This window comes from Humulus lupulus, chromosome 1, assembly GCF_963169125.1.
Source record: "Humulus lupulus chromosome 1, drHumLupu1.1, whole genome shotgun sequence".
NCBI lineage: Eukaryota > Viridiplantae > Streptophyta > Magnoliopsida > Rosales > Cannabaceae > Humulus > Humulus lupulus.
This window is the reverse complement of record NC_084793.1, coordinates 16,297,236-16,320,399: the sequence shown is the minus strand read 5'-3', so window position 1 is coordinate 16,320,399 and position 23,164 is coordinate 16,297,236. Positions and strand designations below refer to the sequence as shown.

Here is a 23,164-nt window from a genome sequence, read left to right as displayed (position 1 = left end):
AACACATTATTGGGGTTAAAATCATATCTCTAACAGCCATATCACATATGGCTTTATGAAATTCATCTCAATATTGTGTAACAACAATTTTACACAATAAAGGGTAATATTTGGAAGTTACAAATTTGTAACACCAAATATGATACATTATTTGGATATATCTCATATATCTAACTATTGTAACTCTCTATTATATGTTACAATATGTGACACTCTTTGTCACATTTATTTAATCTAAAACATTATATTATAATATAATATTACATTATATTATAAAATAATATAACACTTCCTGGTTCAGAGCATCAATCTGAGCCTGAACCGCTTCTGGGACCGCATGGGCGACCTGAGCCGGGGGAGCGTACTCATCATGCCTTTCACGATGGTCGTTGAGTACGTCCCTTAAATCGTCATCCCTATGCCTCTACTCGCTAACTCCTAGCCGATCAAAGACGTTCTGCTACCTGGGTTGCCCTTCAGCGTTATGGCTAGCTGGCCTATGTTCTCTAGGTGGGGGGCTTCTGCCTCCACCTCTTTCCTCATTCCTCTGACCAGCATTTCCTCTGCCGGAGTCGGCTTCATTGTAGTCATGGCCATCTCTAAACTGTGGCTGACTACAGCGTGACCGGCTGTTCACGTTATTTCCTCCTCGGGCTGGAATTTCCTGAGCGTCAGAGGGAGGCCTGCGCTGGTTGTTGGGTCCCCTTACATTGTTATGCCGTGGGGGGGCCCCTGACCGCAAAGCCTGACTCGATGTTCTTTCTGTTGGCAGAAGGACGCTGTCCCCTGCTCGGTGGATTTGGCTCTTCGTCCCCTGGGCGACTAGGGCTGCGGGGCGGCTGCCCGACCCTATTCTGCCTTGGGCGCTGGGGATTGCCTCGACCAGTCTGAGATAGAGGCTGCTGCTCAGGATCCCTAGTTGGGACATCATCCTGAGCCACAGGTGGCTGCTCCGGCCTTTGAGGGCTTGCTGGCTGGAACGGAGGACTAGGATTGGGAGCCCTAAGAGGCGGCGCACTCTGCGGCTGATTTGGCTGAGAGGCTAGCACAGCCTGACTCCGAGCCAATTGGATGGCTGCTTCGAGAGCGGCCATGGCATCCCTCTACCGACGGTCCATGTCCGCTCGCTGCTCACTCAGCTCCCGACGTTGGCATTCTATTTCTCTCTGCTGCAGCGCCATTGTCTCCGCAACATTCTCCTGATTGGCCCTCAGATTAGCCAACTCATCCTGCAACACCCCCAGTGTTGCCCTCAGCGTTTCTGAATCTAACTCCTCCTCTTCGAACTCCAAATGTGGTTCATTCTCAGCCACATTTAGGGGAGGAGGTTGGGATGATGCAGCGCCAGCGGTCTGTTCAGCCCTCTTGGATGTCTTCGCCATTAGATTTTCTTACAGTTTTTGTATCAATCTCTCAATGAAAGCACCAGAATGTTGACCCTCGATTTGGCCAACGACACGGAGTCAAATATACGACAGGAAACAAGACAACAATTAAGAGTTTAATCTAATGGTAAAGAAGAAAACACCAACGATTTATAGTGGTTCGGCCCCAAATAATGGTAATGACCTACGTCCACTTAGTGCTATTATTAATATTGAATCCTAATGTCGTGATCAAAGAGCTAGGGTTCTTGAGTTTCACAAACCTTGGGAGAATTACAATAAGACGATGGATAATCACACTACAAACTCTCTCTCTCAATATTCAGGACAAAGATTCAAAGATCAAAAAGTTATTTCCTTGAGCTATTTCATGCATATTTATAGGCTCAAGGAGGGTTACATGGGCCAAAAGGCCTTAACTTTCCTTAATATCCGTGTATCAAGGTAATAAAGAGGAAATAATTAACGCAATTACTATAGGATTACAATCTTAGAAGGAAACAAATCAAATCATACGACCATCCTGGTCGTACCTAATAGTCAGTCTTGATGAAGCAATGTGTAGTTGGTCGATAACCGAATAGTACCTTTTCACTTCAACTTTGCCACGTGTCAACCACGTGTGAGAAATCATTGACACGTCATCAGTAGCGGTTTTTGGGTAAACACAAACATATTCATATATCGAAAGACATTAATGAACTTATCAAGGTACAAAGGCTCTAAAAAAACATGGCATGTTCACTTAGGTCTTCTAAGCAGATGTAGAGGCTATTTCCTACAATTGACTAAATGGGCACTAGCAACCTGTCAAGAACAAATAGAGAGACAAGTGTTCAATTGGGAGCACCGGTGGGGTGTCAGCCAAATGGAATTTGACGCTCAAGTTAGTCAAATCGTCGTGAAAGATAACGAAAAAGTAAAATGATAACGTAAGTAATAGTGAATAAATGAGTAGAATGATAATGACAGCAAAGCTTGACAGCCCGATCAGGTCGGTCTGACTAATTCGTGGTCAGGCGACGGTGGAGATCGACAGTCTGGTCTGGTCAATCTGTCTGGTTTGTGGTCAGGCGATGGCGGAGCTCGACAGTTTGGTCAAGTCAGTCTGATTGGTTAATCTTGCTTAATAGGATCAACTCCAGAGAATATTGGCGATCAAAGAGAGTGTTCAAAGTAATCGTTATCAGATGGTCCCCTCTTGGCCCCTGAGGGTCCTCCTTATAGTCATTTTGCTTATCGTTGTTGTTCCACCTACTTGATCCGTCTGACTCGTTATGAGTCGTTCTCTTTCGACTTTCCTAGGAAGATTTGCGAATACCTTGACTGTTTCAAGGTCTCTGGCTGACTGAATGTATTCAGATTCGGGTCCGGGTATCCATTGGCCAATCGAATGGTTCATTTGGCATATGTGAGTCCATTTACGTTGGGTTGGGCCTTACTAGCTAGTCTGGCTGGCTTGTTGGGCCCGATTGGCTAGTCCGACTATCTTCATGGACTATTTTAACATGTAGATAGATTTTGCCCACTACAGTAGAGTGAGGACATCATGGTGGGACCCAAAGAGGTTAGTAGTGGTCAAACTAGAGAAGGCCAAAAAGACAGGCAGCTGGCCGAAAAAGATGAAGTGTGGATGAGCTTTTCACTTAAGGTCCCCACAACCTGAGTAGAGGTCGAAAAGATTGGCTTGGAGTAGCAGGTTCTCTAGAAGGTGGCAGAGGCATGGTCATTTTCTACTTATTAAAGCCTTGGGTTATAGCTTGACATTTGTGTTGCCTCTTGCTCAATGCTTGAGCATTCATCTTGAGTCCTAGATCTGTGAGTACCTTCACTCCACATTGAATGAGTCAGTGTCGCCCATGCCTTAGTTAAGATATGCCATAATGAAACAGTTGTTAGATAACCTGTTGGGGTGGTGGGATAACTCAACAATGGAATTCAAAAAATACTTAGAACAATAACACAAAACAATGAAAGACAATAACACAAAATCACAAAAGGCTTGCACAAGATGTGGATCTTTGTCCAAAACCTTATTCCAAACCACTAGAAAGTTATTTAAGGTTTCTAATATGATGGATTAAGGAGTGGGATACAACAAGCCTATGAAATTCTTAAGTCAAGCAAACTTGATGAATTTCTTGGAGAAAATTGAGAGTCTTGGAGAGCTAGAGAGAGTTTGAAGGAGTTATCAAGTCCCAAAATCTCTAAAAAAAAACCCCTTAAATAGATTAAGCACTGACTTTGGGCCCAACCAATAGGATTAGACCTTTTTAAAACACATTTTGGAGGCAAAAAACACAGTTCGTACGGACGCAGTAGGCAACGCGTTGCTTGCTGTGTGGCAATGCATCAATGCATCGCCTGCTATATCTCAGCATTTATTGTCGCATGCGCAATGTGTATCGTCTCCATAGGGACAATGCATCACCTTAAGGCTTGTCCAAAAATGACCTTAAACACCTTTAAATGTTCACAAACTTTATGGACATGCTTAGATATCACATTGTATCACTTTGGACCTAAAAAGATAATTTTTGAATGCCTACAACAAAAAGTCAAATTTCACATTACCATTATGTGAAATCGTTAAGTGTTTTGCACCAATTTGTGAAAACACATAACCTTATATTTAACTAATCATAACATAAAATCTCATAAAAACAAAGTGAGTGCAAATAAAACCTAAGTGAAAAACCTCACAGCTACTTGAATTGAGCACTACAACTTCTACTGTTGGACTCAAATGGTCCAAACTTATTTCTACTCTACTTGGGAGAGCTAAGCCTTCATTTGATCCGTATTGGTCGACCATGTTCATACTTAGCTCACCAAAATTCACTTTTTTATTTTATTTTATACAATGAATTTTATAATATACTACACATTAGCTTTTTTTTTTTTTTTGATACAGTAGGAGGGGGATTCCAACTTAGATATTCTCTTTATAAGAGCAAATGTAATACCACTAGATTATGCTTATGGCTACTTTTATTCATACGATTTGAATATTATAATTTTTAATATTTTTTATTCATTTAAATATTTTTTCCAAATATCAAAAAAAAAAAAGAGAATCTAGTGTAAAATGTTTAAAGAAATAAATAATTTTCCATAAAGGTGAAAAGATATACAATAACAAGGGAATGTAAAAGTTTTATATTTTGCAAAATCTTAGAAGATTCTTTTATCAACAATTCTTTATACTTCGAAAGAAAATATATTTTAGAAAATCCATTGGAATGCTAAAAAATCAGCTAATAGAATTGGAACGCAAGAATTGGAAGGATTATAAAGGTTATAGCAAAAGCGTTTCTATTCTACTTTTTACGTTACATGGTTTTAGGATGATAGTTAGTATTTTTTTCTTTCTTTCTTTTTTTGAGTAATAATATCTCCCAATTGATTTTTGGTGGAGAAAGGCATAATATAATTTATGAGCATTAGATATCATGAGTTGTCTCTCTTTTTACTTGTCATGTCAGTCCAATACTTATTGGCTTTCTCATTTAAATTCAAAATAAATATTTCCTAAAAAAAAGCAAAGCAAGAAAAATCATATAATACTAAAATAAACCACTCGGCATTAAAATAAGAAAATTGAAAATTGATCCTCCACCTCCACCGCTTAAAATCTAAATCATACAATAATCGAATTCAAAAAAACGACACTCAAATTGGCAGGCCTATAGAAAAACGACAGCAATTTCTTCATCTTCTTTCTTTATTTAATTTAGTATTTTATTATTGAGCTGCAAAACCCAGTCCTTTATATATATGCTTTGACTGAGACCCTTTCGAGTTTTATTCCACTTGTTCCTCTCATTTCAAAAATGTTGGTTTTCTTCCTATCTTCTCTGAAAAATCTCACTACCCACATTCAAACTTAACCAGAAAACGTAAGGAAAAAGCTACAGAGACCGTTTTTGGGTTTGAGAAGAATCGAAAGAAAACAATGGAAGATTACATGAAAGAATGTATGAGGAAGTTGGCGATATGGTACACGAGAACCTTCAAACCCATCATGACCCACGACGAGTTGGAGCCCATTATGGCCACCTTAGGCTTCGTGGGTCTACCTCCATCTACGGCGGCGGCGGCGGCTTCTGGTAGCCTTTGGAAGGAATATGTCTGCTCCGCCGGTCGGTGGGTTGCTAACAACTCGGCTGAGCCACCGCCAAGGCCCAAGTTGCCATATCCAAGGATTGATGGCCTTCATATCTATACCTATCGTGCTTTCACCGAAGCCGTCAACTTTTACCTCGAGATGGGTAACTTCTCCGATCTCTTTCATATTAGGTACCCTTCTCTCTTCTCTCTGTTCTTCTTTATTCATTATTATTTTTTAAAATATTTAAAATAAATTTTCATTTTTTTTAGCAATGGGTTTCTTGTGTAGGTTATGGAAGTACATTAGACTTTTTATTTCATTTTTTTTTTAAATATTATTAATTTGCTTAGTTTGACTAACTAAGCTGATATTAAAAATTACCCATTGACATAAAAATTAGTGGAGTATAGTAGACTGATTATGGTTTATTGGTGATAGTGACAGTGATAGTGATAGTTACTGTTATACTTTCTTTTGATTCTACATTATAGAGAGTGAGATTAGAACTTAGGTTTTTTGATGGGGTAAACATTTGAGCTAATATATTATTCATAATCAGATATTTAAATTAAAAATAATAAAATTTTTATTGAGATTTCTCTTTTATAAAGTGTGACAGACACTTTATTATTTTGGGGATTGAAGAGCACCACTTGCAAGTTACAACATCAACCCTTAGATAATTGTTACAAATCTTGCTCGTAACCATATTCTTTTGATATTTGGATTTTTTTTTATGAGAAATTCATAAAAATACTTATGGTTTTAAAAAAATACTAAAAATATGGAATTTGTAAAAAATTATAAAAATACAGTGTCATGATCGTAAATAACAAAGTTTACAAATTTGTAACAATACAATTTTTTTGTAACCAAATTTATAAATTTGTAACCATATGTTATAAATAGAAAATTGTATCAGACGATTACAATTCTGTAACAAATTGTCCGTATTTTTTGTAAAATTCTGTATTTTCAAAAAAATTTGAAATTTATGCTAGGTGTAATTTTTCCTTTTTTTTTTAGAGGAGTGCTAAGTAAATTATCTTTTGCATTTTCTTTTACACTCTTCTTCATCTATGTATAACATGTGTATATTATTCAATTTTTTTTTAAAATCATTAGTGGAATACACATATCATTAATTAATTTAAGAGAATACAAAAGATAATGTATTTAACATTTCTTTTTTTTTAGTTAAGGATTTACAACACTAGCACCAACGTGTTTTTTGTGACTCTGTGATACTAACTTGATTAAAGATTCTCCATATAGTGAAATTTTTTAGGTAAATTTTAATTGTTGCTAACAAATCATTATAATTATCTTTCTGCTTTCAAAATGAGATGATAGTGATCTGATCACAGTTTGCCATCTTTTAGTTTCTGTAAATTATTTTCTTAAATGAGATAGTGACAATGAGTCATCTTTTTTAATTGAGGAGGCATACTGCTGTTGGAGCAATCTAATATTGAGTCTCACACATTTTAATTTAATAATTATTATAGTATATCACTAACCAACTATAAACCTTACGTGTTGTTGTGCACCTTAAGGTGCTGAATAACAACACTCTTTTTAATTATTATAAATTAATTTTGGGATAAGATAATGGCGTTTCAAGCACTGAATGTATTTTTTTAAGTGTAGTTACTGATTTAGCTAGCGTTTTTACGTTATAAGAGCTAAAGTGAAAATTGTATTGTATTTAATTAATGCAAATTATTTTTCAATTGAGATAAAGGTGATTCTAACGTGGTTATTTGTTTTTATTAAGTGTAAATTATTTTTTAAAAGAGATAATGGCGATTCAAACACAAATTGTCATCTTTTCAATTAGGACGTGTTTGGAAACAACTGTGTAATTACTCAACCCTCTAATTACATATTTGAATAATTACACTATATTTAAAAATACAATGTATATTTAGATATCAAGTGATAATTGCTTATGAATTCCTACTGTCATCTTTGGCAAAATAATTAGTAATTACACCGAAAAATAATATTATGTAATAAATACTATTTAAAATTAATATTAATTAGTAATAACACTCAATTATCATATAGTTATGAAAATTGAAGTGTAATTAGGACCTCTCAATTACCTCCAATTACATTATTATTGTGTAATTACATGGTCAGATAAACTTGTCAAATTAAGTAATTAATCCGAATTACTCCCAAATCTAATTACATGGTGGCTTTCCAAAAATGTAGTTACCAATCTAACAAGCAATTTTTTAGATAATAAGAGAGAAAAAAGTAAAACTCTATTAGATTTAATTAAACACTAATGACAGGTCTTAGCCATTGAATTACATACCCCACACCTGCAACATCAACCATTAACTATAAATGTTTAATAAAAGCTAATTTGTATCCATTTTTGAATCAAATCAATTCCAATCTTTTTCTCCCAAGTAGCAGTGTTTCCAGCATTTTGGTCCCTTCATTCTCAACTTTTACAGAACTAGTTTCCCCTGGCAACTGGGGCTCCAAAGTTCAATTTGTCTGTTTGAATAAATTTTCTAGTCTGAAACTGTACACACTGCACCAAGCTCATTGTCACTCAAGTCAAGATATTTCTTTTCTTTTTAAATTACCTTAATAACTGACATGTCCACCAACTTTGTTAAAGAATCTTTCTTTTTTTTTCTGATACAATAAACAAAGAAGAAAAAAACAGTTTCTGGGTTCTGATTCTTTGTGTTTCATGTGATGGTTTTAGGGGTATGCCACTCCATCGAAATCTCGACAGGAGCAGGAAGTGGCGTCGTATGGAAGAAGATGACAGTGTGTTTGTGTACAGGGATGGAACCATAGATCAAGCAACATATAATCTCTATCACTTTGCTAAGAATAGCAACAACAACAATGGAGTCAGTAACGACAAGTCCAAGTCTATTGGACTACGAAGCAAGGGAAACAACTCTACCAATACTTGTGTTGTTCCTTGGAAAGATATAGTTCCATGCCAGTAAGGTTGGAGAAAGTATAAGCAAAAAAAGAAAAAAAAAGAAATAGAAAAAAAACTTTGTTTCATTTTTTATAGAAGAAAATCTAAAGAATAAAGAAAAATGTTAGTTATATACATTTGGTTGAGTGGTATATAGTAATGGATTTTAGAGACATGAATGAAAATGAAAGGTGTAACGGTTTAAGGGTCTTTTGTTAATGTAATGGCCTGTTTTACTAACTATATTTATTTTCCTTCGTGATGTTTCTACTTCATAATTGCAATAAAAACTAATAATAGAAAAATGAAAGGGCTAAAGGGTGGTGGGCACCATATTAATTCAAATGAAAGATTTATATATTGAGGAAGAGAGGGTTGCTTTCATTCTCGTCTATGTCACTTATTTAAATTTACATCTTTATTATTATTTTCACATGTTTCAAGTCAGGAGTCGGGTGATAAATTTTAAAAAATCTATAATAAATTACACATAATTTATAATACAAAATATTAATTTTACATTTTTAACAAAATTAATAATATTAAATTTTTTTAAAATTTAAACGATTATCCTCAGCTCATTTAACATTTGGAGATGAAAAATAATTGGAATTGTTCCTAATTAGGCATAAAAGTGTGGCTCCATTACCCAACCCATTGGGTTTGTTAGTGCACCTATAATAGTAAGGGAAATTTTCAGATATACGACAAATTATAAAAAAAATTCTAAAAATACGGCACCTCATTATATTTACAAATTTACGCCCACCCTTCTGAAACCCATCATTTATTACACACAATCTATATCATATAGCCCATTACAAATTAAAGCACAACTTACCTAAACTAGTATTGTTACAAAACTGATCAAATAATGGAAGAGGCCTTAAAATTCCATCACCTGGAATCGAAAAACTTTCATAACTAATTGGAAAAAGCATCTAAAATACTATTATGAAAAGACATCCAAAATTATGAAGGATTGAATTGAAAAATCTTCGAAAAAATTGATCCAAAATTTTCAAAATTCTAAGAAATCATAGGTGAATTCATATTTTTTCTATTACAATCCCACAAATTTTTTTCCGAAATTGGGAGTTTGTAAAAACTACTACCATCAAATATTTATTTCCCATAATCACTAAGAAAATCTGGGCAAAGTCATAAATTTTCTTACATGAATCCCACGGAAAAATTTGCAACATGAGGTAAAAAGTCATAAATCTAGTCTTTTTTACATTTATTTACAATAGCAAACTCCAAGTAACTATGTTGATTATCCTTTCTTAGTGAGCTCATATCATATGAAAAGCTAAGTTGAGTTGTAAAATCTACAAGCTACACCAAAGTTCAAAATTCTTAAACAAGAAAACAAAGTAAAAACAACTTTTATTAAACAAATTGTTATGATATTATAACCATCTTTCTCAAAATTTGTCTATTATTATTACAATTAACACAAATCTATATATATTAACACAAATTTCATAAGAATTTGTTATGATTATTAGTTAATTATCTGCAAATTTATGTTCAAATAACCAACTTTTACACAACATAAGAAGATTTTATTAGTACGAAAACCAAAGTAACAATTCTGTAACAAAGCTTTGCAAATAAGGTTAAAATGTAGACGACATAAAATTAAAAAAAAAATAGTACAAAAATTTATGTTACAAACTTATAACAAACTTTTACAGACAATACAATATAAGAATTGAAAATGTGACTTATGTTACAAACTTGTAACAACATATTTCAGTGAAATCATGAAGAAGAAAAAAACTCGGGGTTTAGCCACTAAACTAATATCTACAAGCTACACCAAAGTTTAAAATTCTAAAACAAGAAAACAAGGTAAAAATAACTTTTATTAAACAAATTGTTATGATATTATAACCATCTTTCTCAAAATTTGTCTATTATTATTTCAATTAACACAAATCTATATATATTAACACAAATTTCATAAGAATTTGTTATGATTATTGATTAATTATCTGCAAGTTTACATTCAAATAACAAACTTTTACATAAAATAGGAAGATTTTATTAGTATGAAAACCAAAGTAACAAATTGTAACAAACTTTACAAATAACTTTGTTCAGGTTAAAATGTAGACGACATAAAATTAAAAAAAATAGTACAAAAATTTATGTTACAAACTTGTAACAACCTATTTCAAAGAAATCATGAAGAAAAAAACACCTTGGGTTTAGCCACTGAACTAATATTCCTCTTCAAAAAAAATTAACAATGGACTTAACATTCTCTTTCACCACTTGCCTAAAACTTCCTCCAAGGGTCAATTTCTTTGGTTTCTTTGAAGTGACTTTTACCTTACACAAAGAGAGACAATTTTCGTTTTAATTATTTCTCCTTAGACACTATGGAGCCATCAATGTCCTCCTCCTTAGGCTTGCCTCAGTCCCCTTCGCAGCAGGAAAAGTCAAATAAATGAGCTCAAAGTTACAAACATAGTACCATAGATGATTACAAAAGGTTAGAAATATGGAGAAAATTGATTGAGAAATGGGGAAGATGAAGAGATTGAGAGAGTAAAGTAAGAGAGAGAATTGAGAATGTGATATCATAGAGAAGGTGAGAAAGAATTCTGAACTTTCCTTTTAAATATAATTTTTATTTGGTTTAAAATTATATTAAAAAATACATTGTATAAAAAATTATAATTTACCGTAAATATGAAATAAGTAACCGTATAAATGTAAACTACCGTATATTTCATATTTTTTTGTTTATACGGTGTATTCCGTAATTTTCCCTAATAGTAAGCTCTGATTGGATTTGGATTAGATTTGGCTTTTGATGATGATTGCATTGACAGGCCCAGGCCCACGTACATAGGCACAATTTTTCAGGAATTTGAGAAGGGGATTTTTCACATTTATGGTTTTTATACTAAAGATTTACAAAAAATATGGGGAAAAAACTTTTCTCAAATTCTATTGGAAAAATTTAAAAGAAAATTGAAAAATTATGGGAAAATCCTGATAACTAATAAAACGGCAAACAAAAAATATCAAACCAAATATAGATCAGAGAAGTAGGGGCACATTCGAATTCAATACAGATCCAGAAAAATGCGATTGCCAAAAAGCTCTCAGCCACAAAGTTCCGATCAAGCCCAACAAATATCAGCAACCTGCTAATGCTCCAACAAATTCTCTAATCATAAGCTGCAACTTGGATCGATTTCTGATCTCCATCCAAACTTTGGATCAACTTTATGATCTTCACCATCAACTCTGGTGTCTCCGACGTCCTACAACAATGCTTTTCGATCAAGAAAACAAGAAAAAGAAAGAATTGTTGATAATTGGATTCGATGAGATAATATCCAGCAAACATTCCATCTTCTGTAGAATATATATCTATGATGAAAATAATTTCCCAATCAACATAGGTCAATGGTCACGTTGGGCTACCTATTTGGGGGTTTTTTTTTTAGAACTTGTGATTCGCTTAGAGATAAAGATGCGAAAAAGCTAATGATGCTGATTTGGAGAAAGAAAAAAATTGGGAACATAAAGGAAGTCTTCTGTCAAAAGAGTTGACTTTTGAGTGGCTATTGACTAGTTGGACAAATTTAGAAAAGCTAACTCATGTAATGTTTTATCTCCAAGAATTCAAACTAAGGTAATTGAATGAGACTATCTCAATACTATCATATCTGAAATCAATAGATGACATTGCTTCTACTTGTGGGGTTGGCATAAGAGATATTAGACAATTATATGTAATAGATTTAGATATGTTGAATATTGTCATTGTCCAAGAAAAGACAATATAACTATTTTTGCCCTTATTCAATTGACTAACACATTGGAATCTAATATTGTTTAGTGGCCTAGTTTTCCAAGTGCCATTTCATTTTATGTAATTATTGTCTAGCTTTGATCAATGAAATTATTACCATTAAAAAAACTTTGACAGTCAAAATCCCATGATCCACATGGGGAAAGACCGGGTAAAAGTTGTGCAATCCCACATTGCCTAGGGAAGGTCAAGTGTAGTGATTCTAAGACTGTGTAGGTACTACACAGTTGAAGATGGCTTAAATAGATTGATGGGTACTACCTATGCCATCAAGATGCTTCTTCTTTTCGGTAGCCCATCACTTAAGAACTCCAAAATTAATCGTGCTTGACCTGGAGTAGTCTCATGATGGGTGACCTCCTGGGAAGTTTTCTCAGGAAGCGTGGGAGTGAGGACAAAGCGTGCTTGAAATACTCGTGTTGGTTTGTAGGGCCAGTTGTCATTCCAAGAAGCAGCCATAGTTGTTACAAAAATAAATAACAATTCTTTTGCATTTACAATTTATAGAAGTTTTATTGAAATTGAAATAAAATGAAACAAGCAAAAATAAATACATTAACATAAATTACAAAAAAAAAAAAAATCAAACAACAATCTTGAATGTGGTTTTGAATATACAAAACATGCTTATAAAATCTTCAAACTTGGGAATTGATCATGCACATATACTTACCGAAATAATCAGCAATAACAAGGTAACAAGTTACATTGAACACAAAAAAAAGAAGCCAAATAGTGGAAAATATATTGAAAAAGTAACCAGTTACCATAGCTTACCTTTACTAATTATTTTGTTATTGTCAAAATCCTTTGAGACTAAATTTTTGAGTTTCATTAATATATTTTTTATGGTACTAAGTTCACAAAAATGAGTAACCAATTACTGATATGTAAATTGTTAACTTGGATTAGTATGAAATTATCTAGAGTAAGCAATTACCAAAACAAATATCAAAGAAGAAAATAACCAATTATCTTGATATATCAGGAAAAAAATATTATATGGGGTAACAGGTTACCATGATATTAAAAAAAAAAGTTAACTTGAATCAGCAAAACACTATTTGGGGTAACTAGTTACCTTGCTTTTAAAAAGCTTAATTAAATCCATAAAACACTACAAGGCGTAACTCGTTACCCTGTTATTAAAAAGAAAATTCTTAACTTGAATCAGTAAAACATTATCTGGGATAATTGGTTACCTTGCTTTAAAAAACTTAACTTGAATTTATAAAACACTATATAGAGTAACTAATTACCCTATTATTAAAACAAAAACTTAACTTGGATTAGTTAAATATTATCTTGGGTAACCTGTTACCTTGCTTTAATTAATAATAATAAAAAAACACTTAACTTGAATCCATAAAACACTGTATGGCGTAACTGATTACCCTTCCTATAAACTAAATCAGTACTATCAATATATGTTTTTAAAACTAAGATAACTGGTTTCCATTTATATTCAGATCTACAATAGGTAACTGGTTACCTTAACGTTTTGATATGTGTATATTTATGGGTTCTTAGGTAACCGGTTACCTTCGCGTTCTGATATGGGTGTATATTTCTGGGTAGGGATGCACATTTTCCCCATGGGGACGAGGCCCCGCGGGAACTCTCCCCTAATGGGGCGGGGAATCCCCGTCTAAATGGGGAACAAGGCGGGGACGGGGATGATTTTCAATCCCCGAATGTTAAATGGGGCGGGGGCGGGGGCGGGGATAGCACTCCCCGCCCCGACGGGGCCCCATTTAAATTTTTATATATTTTTGTAATATTTTATATCTTTATTTATGTGTTATTGTAGTATAGTAGTAAATTTTTTAATATTTTAAATTTTATTTAGGATAATGTTTAATATTTTAAATAATCAATATTGTGCAATATTTTAATTTACATATAATTTACGATTTTTATTTTAAAATTTATTTTTTTAAATAAATGGGTTCCCCGTGGGGATTCCCCACCCCGGCCCCGATGGGGAATAAGCGGGGATGGGCGGGGACGGAGAGTCAAAATATAAATGGGGACGGGGACGGGGGGAGCACTCCCCGCCCATTCCCCACCCCGTGTGCATCACTATTTCTGGGATCTTATGTTACCAGTTACCTCCACGTTTTGATATGTGTGTTTATTTATGGGTTATAAGATAAGATCATGTATTCTTTTGTTTTCCCTTCAAATTTAATGTTTATTTTCATATTTAATATAACTAACTTGTCACCCCTCGTATGGTAACTGGTTACCCCTCTTACGACATAATGTTACTTCTCTCAGGGTAACTGGTTGCCCTTCCTGATATATGTTATCTAACTAGCTCTAGGAATTTTTTTTACATAACTGTGAAAAATCAATCAAGTAACTGGTTACCTTGCCCAGACTTTGAAAAAAACGTACAATTTAAAAACGTACTATATTTTTGCACATTCTATTTAAAATCTCATATAAAATGTAATTTCCTAATTTGATAACAATGTGTCCCACTCTCTCCTCTCTCACGAGTGATGACTCGTCACGATGCAACAATGGGCCACCAGCCCAGTTCGTTTTATGGTGAGCTTTACTACCTTTTCTACACATTGGGCTGCCTCAACCAACACAGAAACACCACTGTTCCATCCTACAAAATACGCTCATTTCTAAATATACCATAATTTTATTTCTCCATTTGTTAACTCCATAATATTTTTCACAAAATCGAAAAACGAATCTGTAAAAGAAAATTTCCCAAAATAATTTTATAAAAATATTTGGTATTTATTGGTTAAGCCACTGTTGAATTTGGAATCTCTATGTCATTTCATCATTTTGGTATAGGTATTGTTAATATTGTATTCTGTCTGATTTTAGTTAGAATACCTAGAGATATCATATTATATCAATCTTAATGTTTTTGGAATATCTTGATTTTTTTTCTTCTGTAACTGTAATTTTTTTGTTTTAATAACTTTTGCTTTAGCCATTGTTAAACTTGGTATACGTATGATATTTTATTATTTTGAAGAAATTATATTTTATATAGGATTTTTAATAGAGTATGCAAAAATATGATTTTTTCAGAAAAAATTAATAAATGACTTTTTTTTTAAGATTTTTCACTTTTATTAATTTGGAAGGGTATGTTTGTGATTTGATTATTATTTTTTTAAGCTTATTTGTTTTTCTATAACTAATTTTATATTAAATTTTTCTTTGATTGTTTTGCATTTTTATTATGATATGAATTTTGTTTATTATATTTTTATTTATTATAAACATTTTTTCTTTATTTTTATATTGTATGTTTCTTTTTTCAAATCCTGTGTAAGGTAACTAGTTACTTGATTGGTTTTTGACAATTATGTAAAAAAAAAAAATCCTAGAGCTAGGTTAAATAACATGTACTAGGAGGAGTAACCTTCTGCCATAAGAGGGGTAACCAGTTACTATAAGAGGGGTGACGGGTTACTCATATTAAATATGAAAATAAATATCAAATTTGAATGAAAAAAGGAATAACACTTCATTTAAAAAAAGGAATAAGTAACTATGATTTTAATAACATAGGTAACCAGTTACCATAAAGAACTAAAAAATATACACACACATCATGTGAAGGTAACCAGCTACCCCTAGAAATGTACACACAAAAAACATAAATGTAACCAGTTACCCCCAGAAATATACACACAAAGAACGGGAAGGCAGATCCACCCCCTTTCCCTTCTCTCCCATCTTCTTCATATAATTTTCTTTTTCTAGATGTGAATGTTCACATCAGTGTAACTAGTTACCCATTCATGTTTTCATATTTTTAGTAGTTTTCTTTCCAAATTTTGGTATTTTTATAAGAGTTACAGTAAAAAGAAAATGATGAAAAAATTTATTTGAATTTTTACATATAGTGGAAAAAACTATAAAAAAAATTACAATTATAAAAGATAATAAATAAATAAAATATTAAAATAACTATGTAATGTTAAAATTTGTGTGAAAAAAGGGAAAAAAAAGAAAATGGAATGAGAAAAGAATAAGTACAAAAAAAGAAGGAAAAAAAACTAAAAATATATGAAAAAAAACAAAACAAAAGAAATGATGAAGGAAAAAAAAAAGATGAATGAATAAAAATGAAAAGAAGAAGAAGAAAGATAATGGAAAAATGAAAAGAAAAAAAATATGAATGAAAAAAATTGGTAGAAAAAAAGAAAAAAAAAATGAAATAAAAAGAAAAAAAGAAAGAGAAAAAAGCTTATATGTGTGAAAAAAGAAAAAAAAATGGAAGGATAAAATAATAAATACAAAAATGAAGAAAAAAAAAAGCTGAAAAAATATGAAAAACAATACAAATGAAATAAAAAAAACAGATAAATGAATAAATATAAAAAGAAGAATAATGGAAAAATAGAATGAAAAAAATTAGTAGAAAAAAAAAATGAAAAATGAAAAAATGGAAGAACAAATAAGTAAGTAAAAAATGAAAGAAAAAATAATTAAAAAATGAAGGAAAAAAATAAAAAAATTGAAAAAAATAAAATAAAATTAACTTCAAAATCAAAGAAAATATAATTATGATAAAAAATGTGGTATTTCCATATTTTAGTTAGTTATTAATTGTATTTCTCATACTTTAATTTTGTCTTTAATAAATTTTTCTATACAAATTAAAAAAAATATAATTCTCATATTATTTTACATTGATGGTATTAAAGTTATATTTTTTTGAAAATTCTCTTTTATTTTGGTATATGTTTGATACTATTGGTATCAGTTATTAACTTTGTTTATTGCCTAATTTAAGTTTGTATGTCATATGTTATTAATCTCCATGTGTTTGATATATGTTGACAAGAATTTTGGTATTTGCTTAGTGTGTCTTGCAATCTGTAAGTTTTGATATCTGTTGCTTTAGCTATGGATGAATTTGGTAATTATATGATATAGAATCATTTTGGTATATGTTATACCCAGATTTTGAGCCATGTTAAATGTGACCTCGAAAGTTGGATTCGCAGCGAATAAACCCGTAAAGTTCGAAGTATGCTCTAGGATTAAATATCGAGCCTGCAAGACTCGAGACGACCTCGAATGTGGTGGCCTCGAAACGTTCACGATCTCGAAAGGTAGCTCCCGAGACGCCTCTATCCTCAGGAATGACCTCGGATCAGGGACTCCGAGCCTGACGTACGTACGATCTCGAAGCCATGTGACCTCGGGAGATGTCATTAGCTTGAAAGCTGATGAGAAATTTGGGAGATTAAGGCCTTGGAGATATATGATAATGACTTTGAATATCTATAAGTGTTGTTTATAAGGGGCGTGCTCTGCATTTATTATTGTAAATCCCATAAAATCATGGGATATTATTCGATTAGTTATATGCCCCCTGGTCTTCAGGGGACGTTTCCTTTTATATCGGATTGCAGGCATTTAAAGCCATTTAATTTATTTACACAAAAAGAGTAACTACCCAAAATATGTGGGATAATATTCTGCATCATTCTCTATAAATAGAGAAGTCGTGCACCATTGTAATGAACCGAAATTCTGAACCTGGAGAGAAAACTTTGAAGAATTCATGCTTAAGAATTTTCAGAGATAATCTTGAGTTTAATAACAGAGACTCGTGGACTAGGCAGATTTAACTGCTGAACCACGTAAAAATCGTGTTTTGTGTTGTTATTTATTAATTGGTCATTGCTGTTTGTTGTTTACGTGCTCTTCTTTCACTGTTGACGAAAAACGGCGTCAACAGTTTGGTGCTTTCATTGAGAGCCTTAAGCATTCATCCCTGAAAAGTCATGGCCACTAACAATCAGAACACACTTGAAGAAAATTACCCAAGACGTCCTGGAAAACAACCAATGGAGAACCCGGATGTTGAAGAGAGAAGTGGGTCTTCTGATTCCCGGGGACCACCTCCTCCACCAAGGGATGAGGATATGTATTACAATCCTGAGCGGTATGTTCCTATTGTGGAACTTGAAAACTGGCAATTGAAGCAGCTGCTGGAAGAGGCCAACAAACGGAATGAGGAGTTGACAAGGATAGCCGCAGAGGCGCAGGTGGCTCAGCCCCTGCCTCCGCGCGAAAACCAAGTCCCTCCTCCAAGGGACGTGCATGTTCCTCCCCGTAGATCCCGTGGGCATCCACGAAAAGACGCTGCCACAAGGAGGCCGACTCAACCTCCGGCACCAGCAGAGCCATCCGCTCCACCTAGTCCCCAGAGGAGTACTCGGGCTCGGGCCCCGGCTAACCCGCCTGTGGAAGTGCCTGCAGGAACTGAGAATAACCGAACCCCTGCAGAGGCTCGGACTCAGATACCTGGGAGCGCACCAAATGCGACCGACCCATCTCGGGAAAATTCTGGACCCTCTAGGCCACGACATGGGTGGCAGCCACCGTCGCCTATACGGTTCCCTCCATCACCCATAAGATATCCTTCGCCCCCCCCGCAGGAACGCTCAACCTGTTCGAGATCAGGGGGAAGGGCGTGCGGGGGGAAGACAAGGAAACAGGAAGGCTTTCCAGGAGTGGAGAGGCGCCCCATCTGAGAAAAGTCAAACGTCTCGGTCTCGCACGGCGGAGACGAGGCGACGTGGGAAGAATCCATCACGAAATAACCAAGCAATGAGTTTTACCAGTGATGAGTCCGGAGATACCAGGTCGGTCAGTAAGCATGACCGAGGTCGTAAGAATACCGGAAGCCGCAAAAATCGTCACGGCCTGCGAGATCATCTGAATCAGAGTCGGGGTAATGGTGACCAAACGAATCCAGACTTGAGGAATCGCTTAAATAGGCGTAGAGATCCCTTGCGGAGACGCGAGCCTGGGATTGTGATCGATGACAGCCGATTCCAGACAGTGCCTCTTGCGGGCCCAGTCCAAGAAATAATTGACCAGCTTGAAAAGGCTTTTAAGCTTTTGAAAAACGAGCAAAGGAATGACCGGTATGAAGACTCTGACGAGGAGCTCGAACCATTTGCTCCTCATATTTCCCAATACTCCATTTCCTCAAGGGTTCCGGATCCCTCACGTCCCAACATTTGAAGGAAAGACCGACCCGTGTAGTCACCTGAGCACGTTCAACACTATCATGAGAGCCAGTAACGTGGGTTACGAGCTCATGTGCATGTTGTTTCCAGCATCATTGACAGGACCTGCCAAAAGTTGGTTCGAAAAATATAAGAGACACTCAATAACTTCTTGGGAGCAGTTGTCTAAAGACTTTAAGAAGCAGTTCAGAGCAATGATGGGGGTCAGACCAGAGGCATCCACCTTAACTAACGTCCGACAACAGTCGGGCGAAACACTAAAAAGTTACTTAACAAGATTTAATTTGGAAGTTGCCCGAGCTCGGGACGTGGATGACAGTGGGCACCTAATGGCTGTCCGAGCTGGCGTAATGCCGGGAAGTGCCCTTTGGGACAACATGCAAAGGAAACCGGTAAGGTCCATAATCGAGTTTAACAGACGAGCGCAGATGTTTGTCAATGTAGAGGAAGCGAGGTCGACGCTCAATGCGACTTCCCAGCCCGAAACTACAACGATAAACATCAACTCTGCCTCAGCCTCGGCGGACCCAGCAGCTCCAAAGCCTGCCACGGAGAACCCCTCCAAGAGGAAAAAGAACGAAGGAAGTAGCCCCGAAGCCGAGGGAGGAAAGAAAAAAAAAGGGGAGAGATATTTCTCCGTGTATAGAGTATACACCGAGCTCAATGAGTCTCGAGAGAACATATACCTGGTTAATGAAAATCAGGTTCCCTTTAGGCATCCGGACCCGATGAGAAATCAAAAGTCCAAGAGGGACTCCAGTAAGTATTGCCGATTTCACAGAGACATCGGCCACACAACCGATGAATGTCGACAACTGAAGGACGAGATCGAAGGATTGATCTCGAGAGGTTACTTCCAGCAATATGTCAAAAACCAGAATATTAGTCAGGCGGCCGCGAGCCAGAGAGTAGCCGCGCCTTCGACGACACAAAACAATAGTTCCCGAGCTCGGGAAGAAGACAGGACCCCGCCGATAGATGGAGATGATGTAATAACCATCTCGGGAGGGCCTCATCTCGCAGGAGTGGGCAGGAACGCCCAAAAGAGATATGTTAACGAGCTGAAGACTGGGGACGGGTCTCCTTATGAACCCGAACCTAGGGCTCCAAAAAGCCAGAGGATTGAGACACAACCAATAACCTTCACCGAAGAAGACGCATCCCATGTCCAGTTTCCTCACCACGATCCGCTGGTCATTACTCTTCAGCTGGCCAACAAAAAGGTCCACCGAGTTCTCATAGATAATGGGAGCTCAGTCAACATTCCTTACAAAGCAACCCTCAAGAAGATGGGACTCTCCCTTCGCGACCTAAAAGCATGTGCAACTACTTTGTATGGCTTTTCAGGAGAAGGAACCGCCTGCATGGGATCCATCGAGCTCCCCGTGACCTTGGGAGACTACCCAGTCTCGGCAACCAAGATGATGGAGTTCGTGGTAGTAGATTTACCATCAGCCTACAATGTGCTGCTCGGGAGACCCGCCCTGGTCGGGCTGGGGGCAGTTTCATCAGTAAGGCATTTGGCCCTTAAGTTCTCAACCCCTAGCGGGGTCGGGACATTGAAAGAAGACCAATTAGCAGGGAAGGAATGCTACAGCATCTCCTTGAGAGGAAAGAAACAAACGAGTGCTTGTGCACTCGTCATCTTACAAAACAAAGACGGAACGGTCTTAGAGATTGACGAGGAGATTGATCCAAGGATTGAGGAGAAATTTGACCTCGAACCTTTAGAGGAGCTCGAAGAAATTCAGCTCGAGGAAGCTGATCCCTCGAAGAAGGTGAAGGTCGGAAAACACCTCCAAGATGAGGCAAAATAGCAATTAATTTGCTTTTTGAAGAAGAACCAGGATGTCTTCGCGTGGTCACACTCAGACATGGTGGGGATAAGCCCGAATGTAGCAAGCCACGCACTGAACATAGACAAAAGCTTTCCCCCGAAGCAACAAAAGCGAAGATAGCTGGACGAAGACAGAAAGAAAGCACTGAAGGAGGAGGTTGACAGGTTAAAGGCAAACCGATTCATTAGGGATGCCTTCTACCCCGACTGGGTAGCCAATCCCGTGTTGGTCCCAAAGCCCAATGGGACGTGGCGAACATGTATTGATTACTCAGACCTCAACAAAGCTTGCCCAAAAGACTGTTTTCCGTTACCAAGGATTGACCAGCTCGTGGATGCCACGGCGGGGCATGGCCTGATGTCGTTCATGGATGCTTATTTTGGATATAACCAGATTCCCATGCATGCCCCCGACCAAGAACATACGAGCTTCATCACGGATAAAGGGCTATACTGCTATAATGTCATGCCATTCGGGCTCAAGAATGCTGGAGCCACATACCAGCGGCTCGTAAACATGATGTTTTCAGAACAAATAGGGAACAACATGGAGGTTTATGTTGATGACATGCTTGTCAAGTCTCAACTCAACAAGAACCATGTCGATGACCTCGAAGAGTGCTTCAGCGTGCTCAGGAAGTATAACATGAAGCTAAATCCTCATAAGTGCACTTTTGGGGTGTCTTTAGGAAAATTTTTGGGCTTTATTGTAAAATCTCGTGGAATCGAGGCTAACCCCGACAAGATCAAGGCCCTGATTGACATGCCCTCACCTCGGAGGCACAAAGATGTCCAAAGCTTGACTGGCAGGATGGCAGCCCTAAGCAGATTCATCTCGAAATCTACGGACCGTGGTCTTCCATTTTTTAACTTATTAAGGGGAGGTAAGAAATTTGAATGGACGGAGGAATGCGAGCTGGCTTTTCAGGAGCTCAAAAAGCACCTTGCAGAACCACCCATCCTGTCGAAACCTGAAACGGGAGAAATAATGTACCTATACCTTTCAACCACCGAACACGCGATAAGCGCAGTGCTCGTTCGAGAAGAAGAGAAGGTGCAAAGACCCGTTTACTACATCAGTAAAAGATTACTGGGGGCAGAGTCAAGATACCCATTGATGGAGAAACTCGCGCTCAGTTTAATTCATTCATCTCGTTAACTCCGCCCCTACTTTCAGGCGCATCCCATCCATGTGCTGACTGATCAACCGCTTAGACAAGTCTTGTCTAAACTAGAAGCTTCAGGTCGACTTCTTAAATGGGCTGTTGAGCTCGGACAGTTCGAGATCACCTACCACCCAAGAACGACCATTAAGGCACAGGCATTGGCGGACTTTATAGTGGAATGTACTGGAATAGCCGACGATGAGGTAATAACCACGGCCCACGAGCTGTGGAAACTTTACGTCGACGGCTCATCAAATGAAAATGGAGCAGGGGCAGGGGTCATTTTGGTTACTCCCGCAGGAAGCAGATTTCATTCTGCCTTAAGATTTGGCTTTAAAGCGTCGAATAATGAGGCCGAATACGAGGCTTTACTCGCGGGACTTCGTATAGCAAAGGAGCTCAAAGCAAGAGCTATACATTGCTACAGTGACTCCCAACTCGTTGTTAATCAAATCCTAGGAGAATACCAGGCTCGTGGTACAAGAATGGCAGCTTATTTGGAGAAGGCAAAATCCGCGTTAGAGTGTTTCGAATTCTATACAATCGAACAGGTTCCTCGCGAGCAGAACTCTAATGCAGATGCCTTAGCTCGACTCGCCACATCCACCGAAAATGAAGAACTGAATGTTGTACCCATAGAACACCTATCAGCACCTAGCATTAACGAGCCAGAAGAGGAAGATGTGTGTAATATCGAAACAGAGCCGACCTGGATGACCCCAATAGTTGATTATCTCGAAAATGGAGTCCTTCCAAAAGATCGGAACCAGGCTCGAAAGTTGATGTATCAACTTCCCCGTTACACCATTTTGGACGGAAAGCTATACAGAAGGG

At 36.4% G+C, this 23,164-nt stretch overlaps 1 protein-coding gene across 1 annotated transcript; it reads left to right on the top strand.

Annotated features, from left to right (window-relative positions):
- The first annotated feature begins 4,660 nt into the window (after positions 1–4,660).
- LOC133815605 (uncharacterized) lies at positions 4,661–8,720 on the top strand. Its single transcript, XM_062248445.1, has 2 exons — positions 4,661–5,684; positions 8,228–8,720. The coding sequence occupies exons 1-2, from the start codon at positions 5,341–5,343 to the stop codon at positions 8,478–8,480; spliced, it is 597 nt and encodes a 198-aa protein (XP_062104429.1). The 5' UTR covers positions 4,661–5,340; the 3' UTR covers positions 8,481–8,720.
- Positions 8,721–23,164: the final 14,444 nt, after the last annotated feature.